Source organism: Amaranthus tricolor, chromosome 15, assembly GCF_026212465.1.
Source record: "Amaranthus tricolor cultivar Red isolate AtriRed21 chromosome 15, ASM2621246v1, whole genome shotgun sequence".
NCBI lineage: Eukaryota > Viridiplantae > Streptophyta > Magnoliopsida > Caryophyllales > Amaranthaceae > Amaranthus > Amaranthus tricolor.
Window position 1 is genome coordinate 3,322,856 of NC_080061.1, and position 23,618 is coordinate 3,346,473.

General features: G+C 30.2%; 2 protein-coding genes across 2 annotated transcripts; both read right to left on the reverse strand.

Annotated features, from left to right (window-relative positions):
- Positions 1–1,685: 1,685 nt before the first annotated feature.
- Positions 1,686–3,034, reverse strand: LOC130801319 (ethylene-responsive transcription factor ERF038-like). Its single transcript, XM_057665144.1, has one exon. The coding sequence runs from the start codon at positions 2,886–2,888 to the stop codon at positions 2,151–2,153; it is 738 nt and encodes a 245-aa protein (XP_057521127.1). The 5' UTR covers positions 2,889–3,034; the 3' UTR covers positions 1,686–2,150.
- Positions 3,035–12,669: 9,635 nt separating this feature from the next.
- Positions 12,670–21,629, reverse strand: LOC130801245 (peroxisomal acyl-coenzyme A oxidase 1). The gene is made up of 14 exons (XM_057665046.1): positions 21,159–21,629; positions 19,819–19,927; positions 19,616–19,677; positions 19,272–19,481; positions 18,215–18,302; positions 17,929–18,091; positions 16,811–17,006; positions 16,198–16,395; positions 15,532–15,663; positions 14,727–14,844; positions 14,425–14,535; positions 14,107–14,176; positions 13,181–13,364; positions 12,670–13,090 (listed from the first exon to the last, which is right to left on the reverse strand). Exons 1-14 carry the CDS (start codon positions 21,306–21,308, stop codon positions 12,881–12,883), a joined length of 2,001 nt encoding a protein of 666 aa, XP_057521029.1. The 5' UTR covers positions 21,309–21,629; the 3' UTR covers positions 12,670–12,880.
- Between the last annotated feature and the right edge of the window lie 1,989 nt (positions 21,630–23,618).

Below are 23,618 nucleotides of genomic sequence, written 5' to 3' on the forward strand. Positions count from 1 at the left end.
AATAATTTTAGATAAAAATAACTTTATTTGCCATGTTAAATAAAAATTTAATATTTTCACAAATTTGAACTTTTGGCCGTAAAGGTTTTCTACTTCTTCAGTTCCAATTTACTTGTAATGTTTGTTTTTTCACGCAGTTTAATGCACTAATTCAATTTTTAGTATCTCTCATTAAAAATTATAAAATCTTTGCAATGAGACGAACTAAACAAGATTTCGCTTGACTATATTTTAATTTATAAATTAAAAACTAATTAAAAATTAAGAGTGAAGAATGAATAATGTCCTTTTTCATAATGTGCAACTAATATGAAACAAAAGAAGTATTAATTTTTTTTATTTTTGTGATTTACATTATTGATCTAAAAATAAATAATAAGGATTCTATTGACAAATATGTTCAGAACAATAATGGTTCATCACAATCATAGATATATTCAACAATACACCTTTATTTTATATTTTTAAGGCCATTCAGAAAAAAAAAAAAAAAAAAAACCATTGTCACTTTCTTGAGCCAAAAACGTTTCAAAAGGTGACACTAGAAAACATTCTTACCCTACACGTCACAAAATACAACTATGACGACACTGTCTTAATGTGCATGGATGATAGTCCAGTGGTATTATAATTTAGGAATATAATAATAATAATAATAATGTATTAATGTTCCATTTTCAATCATGCCACTTTCATGAATATTTCAATAAAATATAGGACCTTCATTTCATAAGAGTTGCTCCATTTAAGCTCCACCTTGGCACATGTATTAAAAAAATTATTATATAATTAATTATTAACAAATATTATTATTGTCCTTAAAAATTAATAAAGTATAAAGTAAGAATAAAAAATAATTTATTACTTATTTTATGACATATATAATAATATAGCAAATATTGTGAAACAGATAAAAAAAAAAATATAACATATGTATTATAAAACAGAGAAAGTATTTGATGACCAAGTGCTACGATATTTGATATTTATATATTTATATCATGTTTTATTTATTTAAATCAATAATAAAAATATGATGAACAAATAAGGCCGGAGTTGGAGTATGCATTAGAGATTTAGAAGTTAGAACTAATACATTTTGAGAATCAATTGATGAAAAGATGAGATCATACGGACACTATAATATCGATCATATACTTAAAATATGCAAGTCTTTGTGGTTTTATCTAAAGATAAGCTAACTATATTTAATCATATTGTGCATCAAGTGTCTCGTGGTTTATAATACTTCATATCATGTGGGAGTAATTTTGAGCCTTACTTTGCATTCGATTCTATAATTTTGCTCCAAACTTTTTCCTTTTTAATTTGTTTGTCATGTTTTGACCTAAAAATTCTTATTATGTTAATTTTAATTAAAGTGTAACAAGAAACTAAAATAGAGTATCGATCTCCAATTATTGTTTGTACACTTTGCTTGTGAGATATTAAATTTAAGATTGTGTCATAACAAATAATTCATTTTAAATTATAGATTTCAGTTATGAAATTATAAATGAAGAATTTAAGAATGATAAGGTTTGAAAAGTTATTCTTCAATTTTCAACTTTACCTACTTTAAAATAATGGTGAAATTAACTCAAATCTAAAATTGAAATTATTGATTTATCATATATAAATTTCAATCAATTCTTGAATTCCAAATAAATACTCCATATACATACAATACAAAGGAAAAACAGAAGGGGAATGATCTGATTTACAAAAATTTATTTCTTTTCTTTTTTTTTTCAAATTCTAAATATACATATGCTCGTAATTAATTAATCTATACCTAAAAAAGAAAAATAAAATTTCCTATATTAAATAAATCAAAAGTAGAAAAAAAAAACTATTCTTCATACAAAAAACAATACTAATAAATAAATAAAAGTGAATAAAGAAAAAGGAAAGAAAGTAAGTTAATTAAATAAATGAAGGCTCCAATCCCTTAGCATATGCTTTGGCAGAGTATAATTGAGAAGCACGAAATTTGCCATCATAAGTCTAATTCCTTCCCAAACACGCCACTAGTAAATAGTAATTTTCAAGACATTTAGTCAATAATTTGATCAGAAATCGCAAAATTGTACTTTTTTTTAATTATTAATGCCAAACACTAAATTAGCCTATAGCTAATTAGAAATAATTTAGTACTCCCATATGAATGGATCAGCTGGCTCATCATGATCATTAGCCGGCTCATCGGCTTCTGGTAGCCGCCAATGTAGCGAGTGCCCAAATTCTATGACATTTTCAAGGTCTAAGAACAAATCAGGCAAGTTAAAGAATATATTGTCATCAAAATTAGAAGATGAAGCAGATGATGACGTGTCATAGTTGGACGATGATGACGTGGCGGTTGTAATTGGGGAATCGGCTTGGTTTGATGGCTCGGCTTGTGAGCTTGGAAATTCTATTGCGGCTTTAATGGCTGCGGCTTGGATATCCTTGGGAGTGGTGCTTGTTGGTTTAGGTAGTAGATGTGCTATTTCGGGAAAGTTTAGGAAAGCATTATGGCCTTTGATGGCTAGGGCTGCCACGTCATGGGCTCGAGCTGCCATGGCAGCTGTGGCAAAAGTTCCTAGCCATATTCTTGACTTTTTTCTTGGCTCGCGGATTTCTGATACCCATTTACCCCAATTTCGCATTCTTACTCCTCTATACGTAGGATGTTTTCCTTCGAAATTTCCCTTAGACTTCTTTTTTCTACTCTCATTGCAAATTTTGTCCTCTTTTAATCTTTTTGTGTAATTTTTATTGGTCGTAAGAGTAGTAGAGACGAAATTGTTGGCATCAGAGGCTGAGGCAGAGAGAGATGTAGAGGTGGAGGATGAATATATTGTTTGGTGATTGCAATATGAGGTGATTAAGGAGGTTTCTTCCATTTGGGTTGCCACAATATGGGATTTATGGGACTTTAGTACTTAGGATATATATATAAGTAGAAGAGCTTCTAAGGAAAATAAAGGAGCAAATGGGAGAATACTTATAGGAGGAAGACCCAAAAGACAAAAGGAAGTAAAATAGTCACTAATCAAGCTCTCTTAGCTAGTAGCTAGCTTGCGTAACATATCCCCTCCTCCATTCACTTCTCTTTTTACCTTTTTTTAGTGTGTTTTTAAAGGGACCCATCTTGATTTGTTGAGAATATATGTATAATTAAATAATTAATAATTATAAAAATATATGTGACCTTGACATTATATCTAGGAGGTTTCTTGTTGGTTAGACTTTGCCCTTTATTCATATAATTGATGTAGATCTCATTAGTAATATAATATTATTGTTTTTACTAAATTCCCACATGACTAATTGGTGTAGTAGTTTTGGAAATGTTTTTTCATTAGGATATATATTGCATTATTGTTAATCTTGTTTTCTACTTGCATATAAATGAATATATATTAATATACTGTATACGCATATGCAAGGAGAAAATACCTTTATTTATATATTTGATCTAATATTGATGAGTCTATTATATTCATCGTGAATTGCTTAGGCTGCAATCTTGAACTTAAAATATAATCAACTCTTTTTCACCATTAATTAGCTTATCTTTTCATTCTTAATTATTTTTTAAAAAGGTTATATAATTTAATCATGAAGAAATACAACTAAAGCTTCATCTTATAGTATAGAATGCAATACTTGTAACAGATATTTTCTTCAACTCAATTTAATTTCTATTATGCTATTATTTTCACTTTTTATATTTTTTTTTTCAAATTAAATTCAATTTATCTTGATTATATAAGATATTTTAGTAGTCAAACATACATAGTCGATTATGTTACACTTGCATATGAGTGTTAATGTGTACTTAACACAATGATGGATCCAAACTCAATCAATTGTTGCCATCTTAAAAATCAACCTTATGTTATGATCAAGTATTTCACCTAAGTAAAAGCACTAATTAAAAAGAGAAAAAGATGGTTAAAGTGGGGTACGACATTTGAGCAAAAGAAATTGATTTATAATCATATTGTTTGTGATAAACGTGGATAGCTCTTGATCGCAACTGTTAGTTGATCATAATCATTCACTAATTGTTATGTACTTATGCTATGAAATACTACTACCTTGTCCTACAAGTCTAGATCTATGTGTTGTCAATACCATACAAATCTCTATAACGTACATTACTCGTTTTAGGGTTTTTATTTTAAAAGAAAAGGTAAATACTAGCTATATATACTCCCTCATCCTTAAAATCAGAATAAAAGCATTCAGAGTCGAGTTTGCGATCTGAGAGATTTGAGGCGAAATATTAATTATAAATTTCTAAATATTAACTATACTATTATAGATTTATAGCTACTTCCTCTGTTTCTTAAAACAATTCTCACTTTTCATTTTCAGTGTTTTATTTATTGTTCTTATAAGGAATCTTCCACATGTCTTCTAAATATCACAAATCTTAGACAAAAATAACCTTACACATCCTCATTTTAATGTTTTAATAATGCTTATGGCTCTACATATCTTCCACTAACTTCATATTAACATTTTAATATTCCTTATGGTCCCCACATGTTTCCCACTAACTTTATAAAAACAATTATTTATTAGTTGTGGTTCTCATATTTTTCGACTAACTTTCTTTTAATATTTTTTTAAATATTTATGGTCATCACTTTTCCTCCATCAAATTTATTATTCAATAAAATAATATGTCCACTATCTAAAAAGAATCTTTTCTTAAATCTTGTAAACATACTTTATGAGAACTTCATTCAGGAACGAAGAGAGTATTAAATTTTAAAATGTTGTTTATCTAATTTTTTTTGATGGGCTCGAAGTATAGACCCCTCTTATAGAGTCGGCCCTGGCAACATCATGCAATTGACATAAATATTAATAAATTTATATGAATCATTAAAGGGTGAGAATTGAATTAAAAATGACAGAAAATAAGAAAATATATGTAGATGTGAATTTTAAAAAAAATAATAACACTACTGCATAAAATGGAATTGTTACAAAATTAAATTGTATACTTAAAAAAATGTGACCGTACGTTATGAACAAAAATTATATGTGTTCGTTATTAATGCGCAGGGTTTCTTTAGAGTTAAAAAATTTAAGAACATCATCATTTCTAATTAAGACAGCCAAATTGTTGACACACATTACATACATTATAACTACTAATTTTATTTTTTTGCAAACGAATATAACTTCTACGGTAAGTCTTGAATGAGATTATTTTATTGTTGGACGAGCTCATACAAATAATTCATTAATAAAAAAAAACATTTAAAAAACAATGCTTTTTTTTTTTTTTCTTATGAGTGATTACAATTTTACATTAGTATTTAGTTTACTTACATATATGTCTCTAAAAGTGGTACATTTATGTTGTGTACAAATTAAAGACTCTACTATTTGTAAATTTTATCCACTTATTTTTTCGCACTTTCAATATCGTTCATAAATTTAATATTTTAATCTTATTTACTCTTTCGTTCCGATAAAAATCAATTTATTCACGACATACAATGTAGCTTTTTCTATATGGGACATAGGGATACATGTGTTTTCATACGCCAAACTTACTAATAGAAGTATGTATTAAGAATAATTTTTTTTTAATCAAAATATTATGAATAATTTTAATTGACTAATAGTACATCAAAGTATGTATATGTTTAGGAATGCATTTACTGATAATTTATTAAAAAAAAATAAATAAATAAATTATTGCCGGCCAAATGATGTTAATCAAATTGGGATACTAATAAGCAAAGTCATAAAGGTCGGATATAAAGCGTTTGGTGAAGATATAGTACAATAATCATAATATTTGAATGGCAAAAGCTAACAAACGCCTTAGGGGTATTCACTAACAAAAATGATTATGTACATTCAAAAGAATAAATTAAGAAATAAAACAAAATATATAGATATAATATAATATATTTTGATGTTGTTTTGGTGTTAAATTCTATATTTTTACCATATTAGATAATAAAAATAATATTTATATAATTAAAAATTTAAAATATATTCTATTTGATTTACTCTATAAATTTAGTTTTATCCGAATACCCGAAGACCTTCAATAACAAATACCTATCTCAATTTACTAAGACTTGGTTTAGTATACTCAAAAAAAACACAAAATAATTTATATGGTTCTATAATCTTATCAAAAGAAAATATACATTTGGTGATTAAAATGTATGAATAAGGATAGTGGTTATCAAATACAAGTTTTTGAAATAAGGCTGACATCATTATATAATATAATATTAGAGGGGTGTTTGGTTTTGAAATAATGTAACTGAAATTGTAAAGTCATCGGTTTTGTTCGCAATTTATCGAGTTAGGATCCTCTCTATGGCTTAAAATATAATGGAGGGTTTATTATTTAATCTAATAATTATGATTGTTTGATGGAGTTTTAATAGGAGGGACTTTAACATTTTATTTTTTATTTTAAAATATGCGTTAAAATTTTAACATAGGTAATATAGAAAAGTAATGTAGAGAATGCTAATACCAATATCAATTTCTTTCGAAATTTGAAAAAAATAATTTTTCAACACTCCTTCATCTCCGGCTTCTACGATTTCGCTTAAAGTACATCAATATCAAGCACAAAAAGACATTATACGGAGGACTCCTACCCTCCATTCTTTTTATTTTTCTTAGATAGAAAATTTTGACCATAAATTCTCATATGATCTATAGATAAAAATATATTTTTTAGTAAATCTGTTTTAATATGTAGTTTTTATATATCAACTTTTTATGCATAATAATTTAAGAAAATAATGAAGTAATTACAATTATTTATATTTTAAATTTGCGTGTAAAAAAATGAATCATGAAACTAACAAAGGAGAACAAAATATGTAATACATATTACCAACAAAATAATTGAAAGACGGCTATAATTAGGGTTGTTTAAAATCGGGTACCGGGTCGACCCGAATTCGAAAATCCAAGTACCTGTTTTTCGGGTACCTAAAATTGTGATCCGGTTCCGACCCGGTTTAAACCGGGTACCCAGAATCGGGTCGAAAATCGGATACCCGGTTTTCTTAGAATGTTTTTTCTTTATTTTTTTTGTCTTATTTTCGTTCAACTATGTGTTTTTATCTCTATTTTTATTTAAAATATTTTTTTATAAAATTCAAATACTAACTCTTTAAAAATATTTAGGTTAGTTAGTCATAGAAAAAAAATTAAGAAAATTAAAGAATAATATTGTTACACATTAGTTTAAGTAAGAACAATTATATAAAAAAAATTTATCTACGGGAGAAAAATTATATTAAGATTCAACCCAAAATTAGCTTATAGATATTATCATTATTTTATTTCTGAAAAAGTAATAAAAAAAAAACGGATACCGGCTATCCGGTTTCAAAAAATATGTGACCCGAATCCGGATCCGATACCCGATTTAAAATCGGGTACCTGATCTAGATTATCCGCTTTATAAAAACCGGGTACATTATCCGATTTTGAAAACCGGATACCGGATAATCCGGATCGGATATTTCGAATCGGGTTTTTTTGCACACCCCTAGCTATAATTACTGAGGATTGCTATATTGACATAATAATTTATCATATAAAAACAAACATAGTAATTTAGAAGTAGAACGTAATACGTAATAATTTCAAAAGAAAAAAATTAATATGTAATAATTATTATGTATTTAATTTAATTTCTACTTCTCTTTCATTTAACATTATTTTTTATTTTGAATTTTCCCTCTTGTTTTGTATCATCTTTATTTTTGGAAATAGACATAGTATTTTACATTATAGCAATTTCTTTTGATTTCATCCATATAATTTAATATTTATCTTTATTTATTACCAAACGTTCTCATTTTCTAAAAAACACTTTACTTTCACAATAATGCAAAATAAAAAGACGGAGAATTACATCATATATAAGACAAACATAGTACAAAATACAATATCTACTTTAACTACAACTCTTTTAGTTATATTGAAATGTAATGTTTTGTAATTATATGTATGGGCCTATTCTCATGGAATATGGCTTGTTAGAGGTCTCATCAGATATATCGTACGTTGTTTTATTTGTGGAACCTTTCATGGGAGACACACATCCTTGTCCTCTTTAGGGTTTTTTTGTCTTTAAACAACCCCACACCTTGTAAATAATTATTGGCCTCCTAAACAATATTAACCTTTTATTTTCTGATAAGATGGGTCAGTATTTAATGGTCTAATTAGTTTAAAGTTTAATTTATTAGAGGTCTAAATAATTGAAAGGAGAGGATATGTATGAGGAGAGTGTGGTGTCTTAACTTCTAGCGAAAAAGACTCTTGTATGAAGCCAAAGCGTTGAAGTAGGTTTGATGGGTGTTGGTGTGTTTAAAACAACCCATCGATTTAATATTTACCTAATTTTGAAATCGAACTAAATTTAACCCGATTTTAAAAAATTAAATATATAGGAAATTCTGAATCGATTTGAAATATCTTATCTAATATCGATTCAGTATAAAAGAGTGTTTATCCGTACGTATTGTGAGTTTAATAAGCCTATTTTTGGTACAGTATTAAAGAATTGCATCATTGGATCTTTGGCATTGTATAATAAGATTCGCCTTTAGAAAAATATGGCCAAGAAACGTTTCAAGGAAGTGCACTAAATGTGGATAATATTTGTGGTTGAAATGTAATCATAATCTTTACGAAATTTTAATTTTGGGCTCTAATTATTGTTTTTCTGAAAAAGGAATGTATCACAAATTAGCTGGTAGACTTGTGATATGAGTGAAATTCACTTGAAAGTAACTATTACGACCAAAATCAGAATAGGAAAAATAATAAATAAATATTTTGCTTATTTTATAGTAATTGTAATACATTTTATTTGGGAAAATATGGGATAATTTTAGCTTATTTTGATAGAAATCAAACTATCCAATATTTATATTATTTGATAAATTAATTAGTTGCTTGAAACAACTTATTGTTTTGAATAAGCTGATTTTAAACAGGCAGTTCATATCAGCGTGTCAAAAATCAGATGGTCAAACCGGTTATAAAATTACTTAGTTAAATTAGCCAATGTAGTCAGCTATCAGACATAAGCTACCAGGCAATAGCTACTAGCTAGCTATCAACTGTAAGTTGTTTTGCAATTAAACACCCCCGTTATTTTGATTTTCAGGGAGGAGCAAAGAGCATGTGGACTCTATTTACTCATTGATGATAAATAGGCCTTACGTTAACAATTAATGATAAAACAGATATCAAAATTTTTTCGTAAAAATTAAACGTTGGTAGGTTTTAAACACCAACCAACAATATCATAGGAAGGCACATCATAAATTGAGCTGCCTTTAACTCGACTGATGAAATATAAGGAGTTTACTTAAATATAAAACCTTTATTTTCTAAAGACCTAGGCAGTTGAACACCTGAAATGAGCCTATTACGCCCCGTTGATTTCAACATTAGCATTTCAGGCATGGTATTTCCGTCAACGTTTACCTTTTCTCCTTCCAATTTAATGTATATTTCATGTTACATGGATTGTGAAACAAAATTGTTAGATTTTAAGAAATGTGAGTGTCGATCCTTAAAATTTTTAACCCACAAGGATTATAAATTTCGTTGGGATTGAGCAGCAACTAAAGGCTTAGAAAAAAGTAATGCACTTACTATCAAATAAAGTTTATAATCAAGTATTACTTTTTCTATTTTTCTTTGTTCTTTTCACTTAGTTTTTTGACGAATCAAAATTCAAATTTAAAACTCAAATAATTTTAATTGTGAGTTTTTTAAAATTCAAAAAAATTAATATTTAAAAAGCATATATTGAAACGAATCTATCAAAATCTCACATAAATGCTTTTTCATATGTGTATCGATGAAAAATTATAGTCACAGTTTAACATTAGCTAAAAATTATAAATTCTACTTGAAAATAACGTATGAAAATAAATGAAGTATTTGATAGTAATAAAAAGTTACTTACTAAATTCATAAAATAATGTTACTTTTTCGAAGTATTTTAGATGTGGGACAACACATGTGAACCAACAAGAATGAACACTTAGGACAAAATTATGTATAGTACATTTGCAATAATGATGTGTTTCCTGTAAAGAGTGTGGTGCACAAACACATAAATACTAATGGAAAAGGCAAATAATTAGAGAGTACACAAAATTACGTGCTGTTTTTTAATAATAATTTATAAAAAATTACCCTAAATAATTCAATATTTTAATAATTTTCCTAGAATAATCTCAACTTTTGATTAATTATGAATAATTTAAAGTAATTTACCCAAAAATATTATTGTGCAAATTATAACTTGCTTTTACGGGTAAATTAACCAAAAAAAGGGAAAAACTAAAATAAAATAACAAAAAGAAAAATCAGACACCTTTTCCCCAACAGCCACTCTGTCTCCTCCCACCGCACAACCACCATAATTCCCACCACTGACCACACTGTCTTCCACCCTACTTCCCACCGTCATACCTTTTCATTTGTATTTTCTACCAAAATTGTCAATGACAATCTATCCAATATAAACAACACTTACAATACTCAAAACACAATTAATAGGAAAAATGAAAGTAATAATTGGAGTTCTTATCTTCTTGCATTTATTCATACATCAAAATGAAACAATACAAATTTATACGATTTTGTTGATTAAAATCAAAGAGAATCGGTGGGGGAGAGGTGTGGCGGTTGGGAGGGGCGGGAGAGGGAATGCGGTGGGGAGGAGCTGTGGCAAATGGGGAGGGGCAGGAAAGGCGATGTGGTGGGGGAGGTAGTGGCTGTGGAAGGGGTTTAGCTTTTTAATTTTGTTTTTTTTTTATTTTTACTAGTGTTATTTAATTTTTTTTAAAAAAAATACATGTATAGCAGGTGACCAATCACCATAGTATACTTTTGTCAAATATTCTTCAAAGTTCAAATTATTTATGGTAAATCAATAGTTGAGATTATTATAGGAAAATCAAACAAAAGTTAAATTATTCGCGTAATTTTTCCATAATTTATTTAGTCTATTTTATTGAATTTGCAATATTTTCTATTGTTTCACAAATTTCACTATACTTTTTATTTAAAAGTGACTTTACACTCTTTTTAATTTTCAATCACACCTGTAATTAATCTTTTCATCATCTCATGATACATATTTCAAATAGTTTATCTTATTTTACTTTAAATTAAACAACAATAATCATTTAGCATTGCTAATTATATGCTGTTTGGCATCATCAGGACTCAGGACTATCGCTCCTTTCATTTTCCTCCATGATTGACATTCCCGCTCCCCTGATCATAACTACTATGAGCGAATTTATTGAATATAACGATGAGTAACATCCTAACTCAGGTGGATCATCGTTTAATCTGATCATAACTACTATGAGCGAATTTATTGAATATAACGATGAGTAACATCCTAACTCAGGTGGATCATCGTTTAATTTGCATGTTTTAGAGTGACATAAATTTAATCAACAATATATAGCAAGACTGAAAGTTTCACAAAGGGATGAGATAAAATGCACATAAATATTTTAGATTATATATATATATATATATATATATATAGGTTCTATTTTTTTTTTTTTTTTTTTTTTTGTAATTCATGGTTTAAACTTCATAATAATTGAATTGAAGTACTTTGAGATAGAAACCCCTTATTTTGTCTTCAAGTCAATAAATACTCCATTCTTTTAAAGACATTTTATCTTGCAAAATGTTTATTTCATATTTTCATGTTACACTTTAGGAAACTTTACTCAAAAATAAACCAAATTCTCTGCTTCATTGCCACTAAAAATTAAATATTCATTATACTCCTAAGTTCTACATAAGCTCAGATACTTGGTTGTTTTTATATTTTGTCCCGGCCAAAAAACACTCACAATGCAATGTGAGCGGTTCTTTGCGGTTCTATCCAAAGAACCGCTGACATTGTAAACAACTTTAAAATCTCTCAAATGTCTCCATTTCATTATATAGGACTGCTCACAAAGTCAGCAATTTGTTAAATAGATCGCTCACAATGTGAGCAGTTCTTTGTCACATAAAAGCACGGGCTTTCTCTTTCATTCATCATTTTAGAACTCTTCATCTTCCTTTAAGCTTTTTTTCTCTCAAAATACGACCCATCTTCATTGTTGAGCATAAGCTTCCCCCAACTTCTTTGGACATCTTAGATCAAATCTAAACAAGTTCTCTCTCTCTCTTCTATTTCATCATTTTCCTTCTCAATTTTTTTTGTGCATACAATTTCATGATTTCATGATTGTACCATTTGTTCTAATCATTTCTATTGTTATTGTTGTTCTTGATCATCAATATTGTTTTTAACCATTGTTGTTAAACAAAATTAGTATTTGGATTTTTGTTGATAGTTTAGTTGCTATTTATGTTTTTCTTAATATTGTACTGTTAGTTATGATTGATGATGTATGTTATTGTTGATCAATTGTGGTTTTGTTGGATTTAATGTTGAATAGTGATGTTGGTGTGGGTGATGGTGATGTTAGTGTTGTTAAAGATGTTGGTGAAACAAGGATTAAGGTTTAGGTTTTTGTTAGGGTTTAGGGTTTAGTTTAGGGTCTAGGATGATGATGTTGTTGTTTAGTTAAGGGTTAGGGACTGACTAATATTTTTCTCACAATATACTAATAGAAGAAGCAACTACTTAGCTTGCGTTCTCCATTATTTATTTATTTTAGCTTGTGCATCATGTTGGAATAAAAAAATAGTTATACAAACTTACAACTAATTAAGTATAGATTTTGTCCATAGCTTTTCTTTTTGTTTATTTTTGGGGAGCTTTGTCCTCTTCCCTCTTCTGAGGTATAAGTTTAACAAACAACCAAAGTCGAAGTTAGAGTCGAGAAGTCCGGACCTGACGCTTCAGCATGGGTCGAACATACTCATGGAAACCATCAGGGACAATAGAGTCATTCAAAGGATCCTTCCATGCTTCCTCATAGAGTTTTGGGTACACATTTCCATCATATCGACCCAAAACTGAACCGAGGAAATGATCTGTATAGTTGAATGCATCAACAAGAGCAATTGCATTTGGGCGTACCTAAGAAGCCATACCAATCACGGACACAAGTAAAAAAACATAGGAAAAAGAGGATAATGTAACTTGATATAAAATGTATGTGACAAATACCTTGGAAAATAATGTACGGAGGAGATCATTTGCAAGGGAAGCTTGCTTAGGTGTGATGCATCCAGTGGACAGAAAATCGCCTAGATGCTTCCCCATGAGTGAAAGCGCGTAGATACCACAAAGTGCTTGCAACTGATCTTTAACTCCTTCCCCAGAAATGTTTTGTTGCAATCTCTCAATGAACCTAACAAAGTAGCAAGACCCATGAAGGATTAAAACCAGACTGTAAACAAACACACTAAAGGAAAAGGTATTTCTAAAGACATAGATATGTTACACAATTCAAAATATCAAAGATGTCTTGTTCAAAAGGAAACACAGTGAACCAAAAATCAATGGAAAGTAATCACTGAAGGTTTCAAACTTCACTTTCATTGTTTAGTTTCCCACCAGAAAATTAGATAGACGAAAAGGGAAATGGAGTGGAGGATACAATTAAAGAAAGATGAGGGAAAGATGTGCACCACTTAAAAAAGAAAATCTTTTTCTACGCTTGGAAAAGCTACTGTAGTTCAGAGAAATAATCACTCTTTACAAATAAAGAAAAAAGGTCAATAAGTTTTCCAGAAGAACAATTTCACTCTCACCGACGGGTATGAATCATGGTACTTTGCACACATTATCTCTCTAGGATAAAGAAACTATTTGATTATTTACAATTATTAGCCTTCAGCTTCAAGTAAGAACTTCTGATTATAAGTTGCAACATAGCTACACTTAAAAGAATGAAAGTGATGTTGGGGGAAGAGGGCAACAATGGAGAATATAACATCAATTCAATCAGCGAATACGATGATTGTACAGTTTCTCAGAAATCAGACCTGCAGGTCTAAGTATGTGCAAGTCCATATTCCAGAATACAATAAATCATCCATAGATGTTACTATGGTTACAAAGAAAGATAAGAGATGAAGGTGATCACTCACTTTGCAACCACTATAAGCTGACAGTGAGCTGTAGCTGCCCCCACTAGATCGGCTGATAGTTCCTGGAAGCCTGAAAGAAATAGATTATGGCATGTAAAATTTTCTGTTTTCATAGGTTAAAAAACTAGAATCACTAAAATGTTAGTCTGTTGAATAAAACAGTACCATAAGGTTTCTAATTGTCACCAATGAGCAAAAATTGAAATAAAAAGCAACAAAGAGTGCTAACTTTACAATCTCCTTGAAAATGCAAAAGGATCATCAATTTCCATATGAATCGCTAGAAAAAATGCCTATGTTACCAGGTTAGAAAATTACCTTCTTCTGGATTAGAAAATTCACTCAACTTTTTAGCACATGAAACAGACATTCTAAGCGATCGTGCTTCAAAAGCCTCCAGTACATTCTCAGGTTTCAACCAATCTTCAGCTGCATACGGACAAATAGGTAACCATGTCAAGAGTAACACAATAGCATCCACAAGAACAACACTATTATATAGAATCATCAACTAAATGACATGAACACATTAGCTTTGTTTAGATGTTCAAAGCTTCCAAGACATTTTAGAACAGCGACACATGAGTTCTAGAGTCAAAACCATAAAAGGTACACTAAACCTTTTTGCACACTACTTCGTGACTGCATCAGATACTCTGCATTTCCCATATAAACAGTTGTTCCAAAATGTTTCCCAGATCCCAGTTGTGCTACAGTTTTCATGAGAAATCGAGCAACCTAAACAAAGGAAGAAGTAAAGTTTATTAAATCGACAACAGTGAATATATTGCTGTTGAATAACTCCCAAACTACAAGTCAAACCAGCACAAATTACTTCATTCTTTTTCTATTCACTAGGATAAAAGGGGTTAATATGTTGCTTCACTGACAGTTGAACTAGAGCAGAATTGTAAAACATCAAGTGCTAACACAGCAGAAATAGCTGCTGCACAACATCAACACAGATGTCAACATTGATCGACTGCCTCGAGGCTCCATTTTCTAGTAATGTATGGGGGGCATCTTATATGAAACTTCACCCCTATACAAAAAATAGGGAGATTTTAATTGAAATTTGAGCAAACAGTATCACCAGGAAGTCGGAAAAGTTAAAACCATATTCTTGTCCGCATAATGATTTAATTGATTAAGAAACTACCTACGCACCACACCATATGTCCCACACTATTGTTGCTTATATAGCTGTCCACACTCCACACTTTTTGCAAGAATCTTTGAAAATTCTTCTAGAAGTCCATAACTTCTTGACCCTTTTTACCTGATACCTCTGGATCAGATGTCTCAAATTATCTCACAAGAGAAAAAAGACAACCAAGGATCCAAAATGCTTCATTTCCACTTTGAAAATTGAAATATTGTGTGTGTAAGAGAGAGAGAGAGAGAGAGAGAGAGAGATAAGAATACCTGCAAAAGCAACACAATATTGTCACCCTCATAAGTACACGCAGGGACATAAACAGCAAATAACTCAGGGAGCCCACTGCTACAGAGATAGCCATGCCCTCCGCAGAGTTTTCGACATTCTTCTATAGCATCCTACATCATAATAATTGAGGAATGCAAAATAAAAAGGTTAGAAAATTATGTTCTTAGTATTTTGTCAGCTGAAAGTATTCCAAACATAATTCTTAAATGCATCAATGACACTATTTAATTTCAGACAGCAAAAGGTGATCAAATGAAATGCTTTAACCATGCAATCTAAAAGCATATATTTCTACAAGTGAATGGAATTGAGTTCTTAATCTCGAAAAAGAATATTTGATAAAGCATCTGCAATATGCAAAGTGTACTGAGAATCAAACCAGGTATACAGTATCTCATTCAAACAATAATTTCAAGCACACTTACATGCACGTTCTGTTGAGACATGACAAGGGGAGAAAGCGAAATTTAACCATAATGATTCACTTAAAGTATCAAAATTTTACAGCCAATCCAATAAAACAAAAACTGGGGGATGCAAGATGGAGTAATGAAGCCAGTAAAACTAAAACAATAGTTACTAAATCAAATAAGTCATGTCAGCATTAACGCCCAAAAGGTTTAAGTTTGTAGATTATCACATACAGCAGTAACTGATGTTGTCAAGGACTTCAATCCTGCTGTGCAAGCATGGACCTCAGGCAGCGTAGAGAAATCATTAGCTTGCAATCTCTTAGTCACATCCATGTAGAGCCACTTCAGCCAGTCCCCTACAATTCTGAAAGCATAAGCTGAAGCAAGCAAAGGAAAGAGCCTGCTCTGCTGGGTTTTGTAATCAATCACCTACAAGGAACAAAGAGTGTACATGAAATTTATCAATAAGCATAACTCAAAATAGTTCAAGGATCTATTCGGTCATACTAGTCACTAAAATATTTCACGAAAGGCCACTCGATGAGTCTTCTAAACAGTTGTAGTACACCAGCTTAACAAGCATTTTGATGCAATTACTTACTCTTTAGCTGCTAAGGCTAAAACATCAAAGAGCATTGAACATTCACATGCCAAGATGGCCAACTAAGCGAACGTGGCAAACAAGATAACCAAGAGCACTAGCTCAAAGTACAAAATTCGATGTTGGCTCAACGAAAAACTGAACTGAGAATCTTAAAACAAATTTTTGGATAACAAGGGTTGTGATACGAATAATAACATTCAGAAAGAAAATACAGATGCTTGATAATCTAGTATTCAATACCTGAATCTCACGTCCATTCTTAGCCCCAAACTGCCGGCGAACAGCACTATACCTTGTCGCAATACAAACTGCTTTTGATAGAGCACGTGAAGCATCATACACAATTGTCTGGCGAACATAAACCATGGTACCGTAGATTAGCTGCCTAGGGACATCTGACTGCACAACTTTTCCTTCTCTTGTCACCTGAAACACACTGGACCACGCAAAGCTGGTTTAGAATAACCACTCCAACATTACTCCCATTGAAATTAGCTGGTATAGTTTATTTCTAAGAAGAAAAACTAAAAAAATTACACAAAACATGAGGACATACCAAAATCAACAGTCATCAAAACCTTCAACAATCAATCTGGAGCTCAGTAAAACATATATCATCCATAATGCCCCCCCAACACACACACACTCCCACTCAACAAAAACCCCCATGCAGAGAGAAAGAGAGTTAAACTATAAATACTCCACAATTGCTTATCATTAATTGGAGTATATGTATTGTTTCTTCCTCTACACCAGTATATCATAAACTCAAACACATTAAATACCTCTTTCATCCATTAATAAACCAATTTTTTTGCCAGCTTTCAGCCGTAGATACCCCAATAGGCCTATGAGATGAGTTTTTTTGGGTTCCATACAAGTTATGGCAGGCTTCCATGAGTTCATCACACTATAGCTAAAACTTAATACTACAAAAGATCCGACAAATTGAGAAGACTTCCATACAAAATAATATGCCCCAGGCATAAAAAAATGATATTAAGATCCGCATGGTTTATTTCAGGCATTAATCAAACCCTATAAGATCAAACCTCATATCAAGAAGCACAATTGTGAGTGCACTACTAAATAAAGTCAAAGAAAAAAAGCAAAAAAGATTAACATGATGATGTTCTTCAAGGAATCCCCAACTGTTCATGTAATGCACTACGTCATTCTTAGCATATTTTACTAAATATTTACATATCATGGAAAAAATAACTCCATGAATGTATCATTGCAAAGACTCAAAATAAAAAAATTTCAACAACAGTAATAAACAAAAGAAAATCAGAAAATGTTAAACTGGATAGGGCTATTAGACCATATAATATTTGAAGAAAAAAGTCGGAACAAACCGCATAAGCATTTGATCCCTAGGAATGCGCACATTGTCAAATCTCAAGACTCCATTGTCCATTGTGTTATAAGCTCCATTTCCGAATTTCATTCCAATATCACCAACAGTTATGCCGGGTAAAGGCAGGTGATCTTCCAAACTTCGAAGTTGTACAATGAATCCTTAAGCCAGAAACAAATTACATAAAGGTTAAAATGGTTTTGTTAAGCGACCACGCATGCATAAAAAAACCACACTAAAGGGACAAGGAAGAGAAGGTGACTTCTACAACATCTAATACTTACCATGAACCCCATGTTCCGTCCCCTCTATTATTAAGCGTGCATAAACAACACCATGTGTGGAGATTTTTCCCAGGCCACCAGGCCACCACTGCAACATTATCAATACACCGATAGATTTAATTAAAAATAAATTAAAATTTTAAAGTACCCTCGATTGTTAATTTGGAGTTCCAAAAATTATGTTGCAAAACAAATGGTGCAAAGAAAGCATTGAGAGATTTGAAAACCCTAGTACCACTACTAGGAAATCAATGGGATTGCATATGCAACCCAATCAAAAAAGGAATTTTGAAGACTTGAGCTACAAAGAAGTCGAATCCGTGACTGCCTAATTTAATGCAATTTAATTCTTCTGCTTGATACTGCTTTCTAATTTAATGCACGAGTCATTATAAAACTGAATAACTAATGCACGAGTCATACTATTTTAGAAGTACTTCTTTCTAATAATAATACAAACTCAAAAGGAGAACACATTCATAAAATGGGATGATTAATTAAGTATATATATAGCAATTGAATTAGTTTTATAATTTCAACTTAATTGAATCATTGGTCAAAGTTGATTTTAAATTCTCGTACATAATTATACTCGCAAGATCTTAGTGTGCCTTTATATGAGTATCAAGATTGAATATGGTCTATTGTTAAATCTTGTAATATGTTAGTGAAGTATTGTTTATGTACTTCTTTATTTATGCATTTGCCTCTCGTGTTATATTATGTTTTATTTGCTAATTTGAAATCTAGAGATAAATTAACTCTGCAATCCCATCTTAATAATACTAAGTCCACTCCTGTTTATCTCTTACTTTGCTAGACATCAATGTCCAACTGTCTGTAGGGTATTGAGTCCGTTGAACTATCTTATGATATATATACTCATCTCTATCAAGATCAAATGTGGCTGTGGAAAGTTCAATTGTTCAAGTGAAACTTAAAAGATTATGATTGTCGACAGATCTGAAAATCGTAATACGATTACTTTGAAGTCAATTTAAAAATTAAAAACCAGAAAATAAAACAATGCAAAGAATAAGATATGTTTCTCTCTTACTTTGCTAGACGTCAATGTCGGACTATTTATGATAAATTCATCTGTATCAGGATCGAATGTGGCTGTGGTTTCAAGACCTTGAACATTAGATCCATGACCAAGTTCAGTTTGAGCGTAACATCCAATAATTTGCATCCTATAAGCCAATGGGAGCCATTTACGCTGCTGCTCCTCTGTGCCTTGTCCTTTGATAGCAGGGATAAACATTCCCTGGGCATAAAATCACAGACAATTTTATAAGTGTAACGCAATATAACGAGCAATCATAAAAAATGGCATCTATCAGCTAATGAAATCCTTTAGAGCAACAAAGACTATAATCACCACAAGAGCACAAATTTTACCCAATGAAGATCGGTAAAAGCAGGTTGATCAACAAATAACCTCAATTCACTTGCTTCCTCTTCTGCAATAGGAGCACATTCAAATTATGTAAGTGTACATTCAAACTACTAGAAACAAAAGGTGACTAGGGAGCACAAGAAATAAAAGCATATGTTATTGCACGCTTGCAGCAATCACTCACAAGTCACAATGAAAAACATACCGGTCAGACGAAGTTCGATAATTCTTTTCCATGCATGAGCTGCTTTTCTTAAAGTATTCTTAAATAACTCCTTCCTCTCTAACCTAACCCTATTATCTTTTTGGAATTCCTGGAAAATCAAATGAGCCACAATGCAAAAGCTTCAATCAATTAACGTAAAGTGCATCTTATAAGCATACTTCACAACAACATTAATTTGTGTAATTAGTTCTACAACAGTGTGTGTAAAACACGTAGTGCAGCACTAATCGAAGGCTAAAGTTAGCATAAAACGCAACTAAGTTCCACTTCATCTTATGCACATTACAGTTCCATTTAGGGCGGAACTATTAGTGGGTAAAGATCAGCTGCGATCCCCTCAAAAATCTACGAGCATTTAGTATTTATGAGGTATTTGGGACAAAAATTATTTAAACATTAATATCACGTCACAATAAATGTTGGTCTCGTTATCAATAAAGAGATGTTCTACCGTAAACACCTTGCAATTTTCAACTCCATCATCTAAAAAACTTTTGATCCCCTTCACCAACACTTCAGGTTTCACCTCTTCCAGTAGTTCAGTAAACTTCTAAAACCGATGAATAATAGTGACTGGTTTGCAAATCAAAATCTAAACCGATGAATAATAAACTTCTAAAACCAATTGGCTAAACACTTTTGCAAGGTTCCATGTTCATGCATCTTGATAATGTTTTTCCCAATCAATATTTGTTGCCAACAAAGACTTTTCCATCAAGCATCAAAAAATTTGTATTCAACAACATTGATGTAACAATAGATTATTTTACTCAATGTTACAAAATCAGCATGTATCTCACTTAGATCCAATCCAGCATTACAAAGCCTTGTAAAGAAAATTCAAAAAGTAACAAAATTAACCTAAAAAATTATGATTTTGACAAAGTAAAATCTTGATGATGTACACATAAATTAGCCTTTTCAAATTTAATCAATATTCATTAATATAATACTCCACAATCAACAGCCTCAACAATTCAAGGAAAATCAAAGTTAAAAACAAAAACAGATTTGCTAATCAATCACAAAACTCGCAATCGTAAAAAATAAAAAAAATAAAAAAATAAAAAAAAATTTTAAAAAAAAGATGTGGGCTTATTAGGAACTGCAAATCAATATCAGTTATCAACCAAGACTTCGTCAAATTTCGATAAATACAAAGCACAACTCCAAGTTAAAATTTCGACAACGCAAAAAAACGATATGAAAACTATCAGTTAAATCCAAAAATTAAATTTTTAATGAATCAATAACACGAAAAATCAAAAGCTAAGAATATAATTAACTCCAATTAAAAAAATGGAGATAGAAAGACTAACAGGATCGCTAGCAACAAGACGAGCCATACGATCAGCAACTTGAAATCGATGTAGACTTCCAGCCCAAAGGATCTTCATTGCTTGCAAATCAAATTGAGCAGTTTTCCTTTCATCAGCTAGGTAATCAACTCCTCCTTCTAGATCCTCCATTGTTCGCCTTTCAATTCAATGAATCACAGCAACAATAATTATATGATCAAACGGGACAAGTAAAACCCTAAGTAATTGGTGAATCGATTCGGGTTCAGAGAAGAAATAGAAAGAGAAAGAGAGAGAAATATAGGCCGGCGGGGAAATAATCGACTACTGTGTGCACAGAAAAAGGATGAATCATCAGAAAAAGAAGAGGTAGATGACTAGACTACAAATTTGGTGGCCCTGGTGGTTCAAGCAGTGGGCCTACGTCATTTAATTCCAGTAAAGTTGTGGTATGGATCGGCAACTAGCCAAATTACACATTTATTGTAAGTTGCAAACTTGCAATCTCATAACAAAAATATGTATTTATGTTCGGCAATGATCATTCCACTTCAAAATTGGAAATTGACTTAAATTTTTTATTTAACAAATTAAAAATTTTTAAATTTGGATTGGATCAAATTCTACTATAGACTGAAAATTTAAAAATGACTATCCAAACCATGTCATTCTCAAATTCTTTATTTATGATTTTATAATTGAAATCCATAATTTGAAATGAAATACCTATTCCCAAACATTACATAGAGGGTATTTGGCAAGTGACTAATACCTGGTAGCTGATAGTTGATTATAGTGATTGATTTAACTAACTGGTTTTATAAACTGGTTTAACCAACTGATTTTGAACCCACTGCTATGAGCAGTTTGTTCAAAAACAGCTTAATCATATCCATAAGTTGTTTTAACCAGCTAGTTCACCAAACACTAGCATTAGCAGATTTGACCACCCAACCCTCTAATTATATCAAAATAAGCTAAAATTGTTCAACAAGCTAATTTATAAAACACTACATACTTACTAATAAATTGATCAAGCAAGAAGATAAAGTTATTATAGACTTTGCTGATTTTGCTATAATTTTTTATGTTTGTGTACAAAATTAGTTTATAATTTTTATATTTTCTCTTGTAATCCATTAGGTGATAATATAAATAAAATACTGAAAAAAATATTCACAATATTCAATTTATTACTAATTTTTCAACAATGATTCTAACTTTCGACTAATCATGAATAATCTTAATTTTAGGATTAAATAACTTTCGACTAACTTTCAACAATTTTTTTTTGTAGGCTAATTACGAAAAAGGAAAAGTAAAAAATGAATATATTTATAATTAAAAGGTAAAATTTAAAAACTAAAAAATAGAATGACCTTTTTTCTAATTTTTTCTTTATTTATTTTTGTAAAAGGTCATAATTTATAGGTCAATACGTTATATAAATGCATTTTTAGAAAACACCCTTAAAAAGTATGGATTATTTACAATAGTTAAATAAAAATTGAAATATTGTAGTTCAGTTAAAGATTGGTTATTATTTTGGTAAAGCCATCTCATTTATTTTTAGGATCTGGAGTGAAGAATAAAATGGACTCTAATAACTCAATATGTAATAATTAATATAATATTTCTTTTGTGTATTTATTGTTGATATTAATTTTAACTATTTGATAAAATACACAAATAAATCAAATTATCTAGCAAAAAAATTATAAATTAAATTATATTTAAATTTATTATCAACCTTATACTTGCAATAAATTTTTTGGACCTTACAAAATATGAGGTCCTGTACAATAATTCACTTTATTCTTACTAATCGACGGCTATAAATTTAGGCAACTTTTCCCAACATAAATCATAAATTACAAAGGAAATTTAGGAAGCCCACTTTTATAAATTTTTTGAAGAAAAATTTTAGCCATGAGATGATTTTTTGGTTTTTACCATCTTATATATGGTCATTTTTTGACCAGCAATGAGATGCATGATAAAAAAAAATTTTATCCAAATAATCATCTTATGGTTGTTTGATTATCATTGGTGATAAGTGATAACCTAAATAACACTCTCACTATCCTTTTAACTTTGTCAGACTTTCATTTTGATACACATTTAATCTTTGCATTAATATATGATTAATTTTCATCTCTTAATCTTGTCCATAAACTAAATATCTCTCCTTATCTTAAGATTTGAGCGAGGTAGCCATACTTAAAAGAAATAGAATCTCATATATAACTAAAACCATACGATATATTTAATATTCAAATAATACTTTTTTCTTCTTGTTTACTTTTTGCACGGTGTTATCAAGGTAAATTTTAAGTGTCAATATCTCAAAATACACATTATAAAAAATATATACATAAAATGAATCTAACCAAATCTAACACTGATATATTTTATCTTTTATATATGTGTTAAAAAACTTATTCAAATTTATTTTTCCTTAAGGTGAAATATTCTAAAATA

What these genes read in the sequence shown, in the direction of transcription:
- LOC130801319 (XM_057665144.1), bottom strand. Translation starts at nt 2,888, where the DNA reads ATGGAAGAAACCTCCTTAATCACCTCATATTGCAATCACCAAACAATA.
- LOC130801245 (XM_057665046.1), bottom strand. Translation starts at nt 21,308, where the DNA reads ATGGAGGATCTAGAAGGAGGAGTTGATTACCTAGCTGATGAAAGGAAA. An exon ending in ATATTGTGTTGCTTTTGCAG is followed by an intron (nt 14,845 to 15,531) that starts GTATTCTTATCT and finishes TCCTTTGTTTAG; the next exon opens with GTTGCTCGATTTCTCATGAA. An exon ending in ACGAAGTAGTGTGCAAAAAG is followed by an intron (nt 14,536 to 14,726) that starts GTTTAGTGTACC and finishes GTCCGTATGCAG; the next exon opens with CTGAAGATTGGTTGAAACCT.